Genomic DNA, 10,238 nt, shown 5'->3' with positions numbered 1-10,238 from the left:
TTATTATATCTATAAGGTTATTATTATTATATATATAGGGTTTTGCTAGAAGACACCTTTTATGAAGATGTCTTTTAGCAAGTTATTCTATGAGCATTTGCTAAAAGACACCAACTAATTATTATGAAGGTGTCTTTTAGCAAATGTATAACTAAAAAGTGGAAATCACACCTTAAGGTGTGGGTTGCTAAAAGACACCTTCGTAGGTGGCTTCTAGCAAAACCCATATATATATATATATATATATATATATATATATATCTTTCTGTTATGTTTTATCTACTATATTCAGACTCTGAGTAAAACTCTGAACCCATCAGACTCTGATCGGTGTTCAACACTTAAAAAAAGAATTTGAAAAGCCACAATTCAACCCCTTTTTCTTGTGTTTATCTCTCGCCTTCACTCATTAACTTAATTGCCTAATATTTATCATTACACTATCTAGAAGGATTTGGTCCTTATTAAATTAATTGTCTAACATCTACCAAGAATTTCTTGAGTATACAAGTTTTGTAAGTAACATGACTAAAATTACAAGGCGCATGGTTTCATTCCCGAGGCGCATGGAATTGAATTCCGGGTGCCAAAACGCCTGTTTCTTTGCCTTTTTAGGTGTTTGCTTCTATGTGTCTAATGGCAAGCTAAGAAAATGAAAAGGTAACAAATTTTGAACCTTGTCCTTTATGCACAAAAGTGGAAGATGATATTGATAATATTCTATATGATTCAAACATTATATCTGAGAAATATATTTTAATAAAAGAAAAACCTTCAGAGATAAATAAAGAAAATAGAAACTACAAATCTTGAATGACAAATATCTTCGAACTATTAAAAAATTGTAGAAATCTCATTTTAGAATGTCTGAACAACAAAAGGTTCTCAACGAGAAAAAATCTCAAAAATCATTTTTCGAAACGTTTTGGAACTCATGACAAAAATATCATTTTAAAAATAGAAGTTAATGAATGTAAAAATGATTTAACCAAGTTTGTAAAATTCACCCAAACTTTAAAAGTTTCTCTAAGCTTCAAAACTTCTCAAAAACAAAAGATTAACGGAAAAAAAAAAATTGTATCAAAAAATAAGATCAGAAAATATCATCATTTTGATCAACTAGCATTGACCCTAGTCCCAAACAAAATAAGCTAGACTCCCACAACGTAAACAAATCAAAATTTGAATCACAACTGAAAGGGTATTCACATTTAAGGTCTACACACCTTAAATAAAATTATTTAATTGAAATAAAACAATATCATTTTGTCACATCACCCGATTTTCATTAGTATTTTTTTTTAGGAACCATTTTCATTAGTGATTAAAAATTGATGATATAACATAGAAAAACTGTGATATCTTATCATTTATCAATTTAACATTTATTTTGATAATTAAAAAGTTCTTTGATATTGTATTTTTATATGGTCGTCAATTTAATCATAATTTTTTCTTCTATAATCACATAAAAACTTACTTTATACTACTTTTATACTGTAGTTTTAAAAGTTATCACATTTTTTATTAAACATCACTAATATAATATGTCAATTAAAGTTTACCATTATGTAAAATATAAGTATTAAAAGTCTAATGAAATGTTGAAATATGAAACCAGGATTCTCCTAAATAAAGATGTATCTGTATCTGATATCGATATTATGTAGATACTCGCGGATATATACCTCTGAAGTATTAGAATTAATTATTTTAATTTAAAAAATATATTTTATTGGATACTGATAAGATACTCGACAAATGCACACATATACTTATAAGATATTTCACAAAGACGTATTCTGAAGAAAAAAAATGAAGGGTAAAATTGCGGGTTTGTGTTGTGAAAATGTATATGATTCGATTTAAGATATGAATCACTATAATTTTTTTTCGATTAACCAATTAAAAATCATGTTTTTAGTGGATGAAAGTAACAAGAAAGAGGAGATTCAATCAATCAACATTAAACAAATTTTGTTTTGAGTTCTTGTATTGATCCATTTGTTGATACCATAACATAAGAATTAAAATATAATACGATTTATACGAAAACTTTACATTTTTTATTTATTTTGATCACATGCATTAATTTTTGTAAGTTGTGATTTTTATGATTATATATTATTGAAGGTAATCAATGTTTAATTTGTTTTCAAGTATTTTACATGCATAATGTTTTTAATATAAATATTTTCTTAATTTCGCGAATCCATATATCTGTATCATATCGTATATGTATTACTATGTATTCGAGCTTCATAGATTGAAAGTAAATGAAACAAGGGTCTAGTGTTACAACAAGTACTCCCTCCGTCCCATAATAACTGAGTCATTTTCAATATAAAAAAGTGTTCCAAAATAAGTGAGTCATTCACTCTTCAATACATCATTAATTACTTTTTTCCCTTTATAACTCTAATTAATACTACTTTCATCACTCTCAATTCACTATATTCCACTTTGTATTTATGATAGAGAAGAATAGACCAATACTTAACAAAAACATTCCATTTTTCTAACTCCTTTATTTATACATTTATCTTAATATATGTGATTTAAACAAATGACTCAGTTAATCTAGAAGAGAGTAACTTATTTTAATTGTTTAAGTAATGCGGGTTACTATGTAGCATTCTCCCATAAAACAATAGCAATGAAGACTAAAGTGGTCCACAACTCCACATCCATTCTAACATACCCCACAACTGAGAGACTAAAATCAAAACACAAACAGTAACCGACGGATAGTAGGTGCCAAGTCCAAGACATGGCCTAGCCTAGGGGTGTGTGTGGTCCATGAATGAAATAAAGTATGGGATACCAACCAATGAATAATTGAACCATCCTTGACCATGAGCTGTATATGTTCCATCTATAATAATGTAGTCCCTGCCTGCAGCTACAGCCTACAGGTACAGGGTACATATACATTGTTCTGGTTCTGGACCTTTATAATTTGTCAAATTCTATTGCATACCTTCTTTTTAAACCATTGACTAACTCTAACATTACAAAATCAGTACTACATTTTTTTATTTAATTAAAGATAGGTATGGAAATTAAATATTTAGGCTCGTTTGAGAATAGATGATAGGTTTTGCTTTTGCAAAAATGTGAAAAAAGAAAGAGTTAGATAGTAGAGTTTGAGCCCCACATCGAATGTTACCCGTAATCCGGCAAGGCTTGGATGGTTTCCTCCAACGGTGGCTATTCAGAAAGAAATATCTCTCTCTCTTTCTGTCACTTGGTGCTTTGGGCCACTGGGCCCGCCCTTACCACAGCCCATCACGTGATGTTGCTGTCCGTTTAAGGGTGGCAACCAAATGAGTGAATCATAGCAAACCTAAGAAAAGAGTAAAATGATACCTCTTCACCAAAAACCATTTTCCTCCTATTTTTTAGTTACTTTAAACATGTTTTAGTCTATCAATATATAAGTATGAAGAAGTTAGGAATCTTAGCATCTGAATATCAACGTATGTTACATTTACGAGAAATGATATTTCTACAACTCTTTTGTGATAATTTTTTGACAATTTCATCTTTCATACTTACATTATTATCTTATTCTCTCTCTTTCTTTTTCTCTCTCTATTGTTTTTAACCAATGAAAAAAGGAAGAAAAAAAATTGTCACAAAAAATTGTATGAAATGGTTGTTCAAATATCACTACTCTTACATTTACCCATCGGGTTACATTTATATGAAAAAAAAACTTATAGATCTTACGATTACATCATAATTTGCTTTTGTTATTTTGGTGCTTTTGGGTATTCTAGACAAAATAACAATAACCATTATAATTTCTACATAAATGAAGGGGTTGAGGTTCGAACTCTGATCACAATGTTCGATCTAACAATTTCGACATTTTTACCAATTGACATATAACTTGTGCACAAGAAATAATTTCTTCTATTTAGATAAAAGAAAATATTAATAAGTTTCTTTAATGTATTTTTTAAGTAATTAGAAATACTAATGATAACTTTTGCATAAAAAATTATTTATTTATTACTTTTACAAGTGTTTGACTTGTAGTTCTAAAATAATATTTTTTGCTTATACATTGTACCAAATATATGTGATTAGATCTATCAACATTTTTTAAATAATAAATATTGGTAATTAGTTGTTAGATTTTTTTCTTTGTCCGATTTTGAACTCATGACCTTCGTCTCTTTATCTATTAACTTAATAAAGTTGAGCTACCAAACCCTCTATCACAATGAATTGAATCAAGTGATAAGGGAAATTAGACTCTATAATTTGGTCAGAGATTCGATCTCTAATTATCACAAGATTTAATTCAAAGGGGAAAGTTCACCTTTTATGTCCAACCAATTTTTAAAAAGAGAACAATCACCATCAAATAACGGTTGAAACTTCTTAAAAGATGATTATATTTAATTGGATATTAAGTAAAAATAAAATAAAAAGATCTACTTAGATATCTCTAAGGAGTAGGGGTGTAAGTGGGTCGATTTGGGTTGGGTTTGGCTAAACCCAAGACCCGAACCATATAGGGTACTCCGGTTTGGGTTAGGTAAAATATCCACCCGTTAAATTAATGGGTGGGTTTGGGCAAACCCACTAATTTTCGGTTTGGTTTGGGTTGGGTAGTGGGTTACCCAATTTTTTTTTTGTTAATATGAAATGACTAAACGACGAGTCCTTGTATTTTTTTCATAAAAATTTCTCAACTTTTTATTTTCTTAAAATAATTATGTAACCTATTTTCACTATATTTTAGCATCATAAAATAATAAATTTTAATATTAAATAAAAAATTTAATCATCGAATACTTGAAATAAATTAAAGTTGAATGACGTAAAATTGCTTTAGCATTAAAGTAACTATAAATTGCAACATCATAATTTGTAACTCTAATATTTTTTTTATTTTCAATATAGAGGATGTGTTGTGTCAATTTTAGAAATTAAACTAAATTTATGATCAAAACATTTGTTATTCTTCTTCTTCCCTATGAAAATGAAATTAAAATTTGAAAATTATTGGGTAAGTTGGTTTATTGGATATGGGTCCAATTTTACCCAAAACCCATTATTTTTTATGGGTTTTTCATTTTTTAAAACCATATCCACCCAATCACCCAATCCAACCCACTTTTTTGGATTTTTTTGGGTGAGTTTGATGGGTTTTTTGGGTTTACCCAACCCATGTACACCCCTACTAAGGAGAATGAGTTGAATATGCACAAACAAAATTATAAACATGTACCAATAATAGATTGGTCAAAACAGTAAAAGACTTAGATTCTTAAATATGTAGTCAATTATTTGATTTTTGGTTTATGAGTCTGAAAAAAATCCGATTAAAAAGGGATAACCTATCTTATATGTCCTACATGTTTATTGGTGGTGAAAATAAATTAAGAAAAATGCTATCGAATGACCCACTTAGTTGAATGGTACGTACGATGAGGTAAAAAAAATATCTATGTGTCTATCTAGGGGGAGTTGAATGGTAGTACAAGTATTTGACTTGAAGCATCATCAATACTAACAAAGCATCCATCCGGACACACAATCAACACCAAACCAAAACAAACCAAATGGTTCCTTCCGACAAAGCTCGATCTGAGTCTGGTCTCTGACTGAACAACAACTACAAGTGTATGTTGTGTTAGCTAGATAGATAGATAGATACACTATTGATTCACTCACTCACTGAGAGTTACAGTACAAAGCAGTTAGAAAAAGTATGAATAGCTCTGGGGGTGGCAGTAGTAACGGAGGAGGTGTAGGGATGATGATGGGTTACAGTAAATCATCACCATTCACAGTGTCTCAGTGGCAGGAACTTGAACATCAAGCTTTGATCTTTAAATATATGGTTGCTGGTCTTCCTGTTCCACCTGATCTTGTCCATCCTATTCATTCCAGCTTTCACTCTCTTTCTTCTAATAATTTCTTTCACCACCCTATTCCTACCTGTAAGTAACTAACTAACTAACTTTTTTTTTCTTTTCTTTTTTTGTTTAATTAATTGATTATTTCTTCAAAATGCTTTTAATTTGATGGCTGTTTGTTACTAAATTGTTTCAACCCTAATAGCTGCATATTTGATGATATCATTTACCCCTTTGTTCCTCAGAGATCCAATGAATTTATTACTAAAGATAGTTAGTTGATTCTTGGCTTGTTACCTTAGAAGGGTATAATTTTTCCTAAAAAAAAATTATTTATAACTGTTTCCCTTTATTGTTTGCACACAAATGAATACATACATGACACTGACGCATCGACACAAATAATAATTTAAGAAAATTGAAGTAATTGAATGTAACCACGTGTATTGGTGTTGTGTCGGACACTGGACATGCCTTTAATCCAAAGTGTCGGCGCAAAATTGCCATCATTTTCCATTATCTGTCAATTTGGATTTTCTTTTCCATTTTTGAGAGAGACATAGATTTGGAAGTACTGATTGCTTTGCTTTCCTTCTCTTCAGCTCATTATACTTGTAACTAAATCTTACTAGTCTTTTGTTGCATTATTCAATTATGGAAATTTTTACCTATAGCTTTTACTGCTTACAAATGAATGTTTCTTAATGATTGTGGTCTAGGGTGTGTCCGAAATGTTGGTGATAAAGTAATTGTATAAACCTAACTGTGCTTGTAAATTTACAGTGAGTTACTGTTCCTTCTATGGGAAGAAGGTGGACCCGGAGCCAGGAAGATGTAGGAGGACTGATGGAAAAAAGTGGAGGTGCTCGAAGGAAGCATACCCAGACTCCAAGTACTGTGAGCGCCACATGCACCGTGGCCGCAACCGTTCAAGAAAGCCTGTGGAATCACAAACTATGGCACAGTCGACATCCACTGTGACATCGCTGACTGTCGCTGGTGGCAGCAGCAGAGCTGGTAACTTCCAGAACATTCCCACAACAAATGCATTTGGTAGTGTTCAAAATACTACAGGTTCTGGAACCGACCGTGCCGATTATCATCTTGATACCATTCCCTATGGGATTCCAAGTAAAGAATACAGGTATTGAAATCCTTATTATGTATATCATTTCACACTTGTTGATTGCTTTAAATTGGAAAATACTTTTAACCAAAGAGAATGGAACAAAATTTTTATCATATTGTTTGTGCTATTGAGAAGTAATATTTTTATCTGAATTTGCCGCAGTTTCTTTATTCCCATTATTGTGCAGTTGAGTTTCTATTGTGTATATAATACTATGTTTATAACATGGATTTCTAATTTTCCACAGAGATTCACAAGCATTAGAACCACATCTTTGTGTAAACTGTTGGTTACTTTGCTTTGGGTCACCTTCTTACAATTTTCTTTTCAATATTGAAAAGGGGAATTGTTGTTTTTTCACGATATCCTCAACTGTTATTTTGTCTATGTCTGCTTGCTAGTTCTTGTTCTCCATATTTGTGTTGGGTGATACTCTGACACGAGGGCTAGGTATTAGATACCGGAATCAGTAGATCTCCATGAATCACGCAAACCACTTTTCGAATGACATTTTGACAAAATTGTGAGGGAGAAAGACGGTGTTTTAATTGCTTTCTGATTTTCTTTTCCATGCATTTATTTATTCCTAGAATATGAAGTTTATATTAAAACAACTTTTTTGGCATAAACAATAAACATTGAGAAACATTTTAGCATGTTATATGTGGTCCTTCTGTCAGCCTGCCATAGCTGTCACATGGGGATAATGAGCAAGGTAGGTACTCTGAATTGAATGTCTTCTAATTTTACTTTCGGTACATGATGCATTTCCTTCATTAATTTCCGACAAAAGGGTGTTTGACGCTTTCTCTTCACACACCTTCAAATCTAGCTGCAAATTTTATTCTTTTCGTGGTAGCCATATCATGTTGCTCTCTTTGAAATTGTAAGTTGCAGACTATAAGACAAAAAAATTTGTTGTTTTTGTGATCTTATTTATACGACATTACAGTTAAATATCAAATTGTTCATAGATATTTAGTTTTGATATTTAATTTTGACGTCAGACAAATTTATTTGGGAGACTGCTGTCACTGACACTGATTGTATTCAAAGATATGATTGCACTCTTAAAAGCTTGAACTTCTGATGGTTTTCAGCACCTTTGCTTTTTCATTAGTTTCCTTTCAATCAATTTAATGGGACCTTGATTGGGTAAGTTCGTCATATGGTGACATTTCATTAAGTTTTGTTTCAATCATCTTCAGGATTTTCCGTTTGTATTGTAGTATTGAACATGGCTAATAATGTATAATGTTCTATGATTGTTTCTTGTATGATTAAATATGACTGGAAGTAACAAATTATTAGCGAAAAGGTGCCTTTTTTATAGGCTTAATTGCACTTTTGGACCCCTATCTTTCCAAAAGTTGCGGTTATGGACCCCTAACTAATTTAAATACAAAACAGCCCCCTATGTTTTGATTCTTTGGCAGTTTTGGACCCCCCAGTCCATTGTTGACTCGGTCAACGCTGACGTGGCACCCTAAGTGAGGTGCCACGTGTCAATTTTTATTTTATTTTTTTGCCTTGGGGGTCCAAAACTGCCAAAGAATCAAAACATAGGGGGCTGTTTTGTATTTAAATTAGTTAGGGGTCCATAACCGCAACTTTTGGAAAGATAGGGGTCCAAAAGTGCAATTAAGCCTTTTTTATACTACATGACGTGGCCAACATTGTTATTCGTCGCCCCTTTAATTGAACAGGTATCTTCAAGGTCTTAAATCTGAGGGTGGAGAACATAGCTTCTTTGCAGAAGCTTCAAGAGGAGACAACAAGGGTCTCCAAATGGAGTCGCAGCTGGAAAACACATGGCCTTTGATGTCAACTAGAGTTGCCTCTTTTTCTGCATCAAAATCAAGCTGTAATAATTCCATGTTGCAGAGTGATTATCCCCAACATTCATTTTTATCTAGTGAATATGGATCTGGAGAAGCTGTGAAGGAAGAGGGCCAGCCTCTTCGACCCTTTTTCAGAGAATGGCCTAAGAGCAGAGAGTCATGGTCTGGTTTGGAAGATGAGAGATCCAACCAAACAGCATTCTCCACAACTCAACTTTCAATATCCATTCCTATGTCATCGTCTGAATTCTCTGCCACAAGCTCTCAGTCACCACACGGTGAGATATATTTAAGTTCGGTAAAGTTTCAGATTGTATGAAATAAGCATCTATTAACCGAATCCCATGATTATATTGTTGCAGATAACTAGAGCAGTCATCCAGGACCTTCGATGCAATTTTATGGAAGGACCAAACAAATCTAGTTGGATAAGTGTGATTCAATCGAATCCTGTATTCGTGTATTTTCTTTCGTTGAAGCTGATATGTGTACAACTTTATGTAACCTCAGCGGTTTGTTGTAAGAAACACGAACACCTTACTACTCATCTTGTGGGAGGAGTGAATGTTTGTACTTTGTAGAACTCTGGGGCATTCTTCGTTTTGTATTTAACGAGCGAGTAGAAACATTTTCGATCTGAATTGATATATGCTGAATAAAGTTGCTGGTTTTGTTCTTGAATATTTTGAAGTTACAACTCAAAGTTCAGCAACCCAATTCCTTTGTTCAAAACTTTCGTTCAGAGGCAAAATTTTCGTATCTCAGCATTAAAATAGAATTGAACAGTAACATTAATTCTATTTGAGAGCATTCAAATATGCTAACATTAATTGTTGAATCAGTTTTGTCTCTGAGAGAAACCGAAAATTCAACAACCAACCCTTATACCACTAATTGGGGTTGTATACATAGACAAAATTATGCCATAATGTTTTATCGATCTAACTCATTAACCTTTAAATCTTTTCTAATAGTTTTAATCGGTCTTCCTCTCTACTTTTTTAGATCCGACTCTCCTTCGTCTGATCTACTCCTTCAACTACAACATTGCCACATGTTCAAACCACCTAAGTCTATTTTCTATCATCTTTGTTACAATAGATGTTACCCAAACTCTCTCGAATTATTTCATTCTTAATCTATAAAAATTAAACTTGAAATTTTTTTGTAGAAATTATATAAATTATTTAGTATTTTTTTAGGGATAAATTTTTTCGTTTTGTTTTTTAGGAGAACATTTTCTTTAGTATTTATATTTTTGAAAGAAAAGATGCTTATAGGATTTCATTAATAATAATATTAACAATATTTTATATTTTTTTTAAGGGAGATTCGTTTTAGACTTGATTAATGACGTGTCAATCTGTCCATTTTTCTCAAATGAAAGCTAAA

General features: G+C 31.8%; 1 protein-coding gene across 1 annotated transcript; it reads left to right on the top strand.

The window, feature by feature from the left end:
- Window positions 1-5,490: 5,490 nt before the first annotated feature.
- LOC25479294 (growth-regulating factor 4) lies at window positions 5,491-9,529 on the top strand. The gene is made up of 4 exons (XM_013588281.3): window positions 5,491-5,960; window positions 6,660-7,020; window positions 8,712-9,124; window positions 9,209-9,529. The coding sequence occupies exons 1-4, from the start codon at window positions 5,729-5,731 to the stop codon at window positions 9,214-9,216; spliced, it is 1,014 nt and encodes a 337-aa protein (XP_013443735.1). The 5' UTR covers window positions 5,491-5,728; the 3' UTR covers window positions 9,217-9,529.
- The last annotated feature ends 709 nt before the right edge of the window (window positions 9,530-10,238 follow it).

This window comes from Medicago truncatula, chromosome 4 (genome assembly GCF_003473485.1).
Source record: "Medicago truncatula cultivar Jemalong A17 chromosome 4, MtrunA17r5.0-ANR, whole genome shotgun sequence".
Classification (NCBI taxonomy): domain Eukaryota; kingdom Viridiplantae; phylum Streptophyta; class Magnoliopsida; order Fabales; family Fabaceae; genus Medicago; species Medicago truncatula.
The sequence above is the reverse complement of the archived record's forward strand: the minus strand, read 5'-3'. Positions and strand labels throughout refer to the sequence as shown.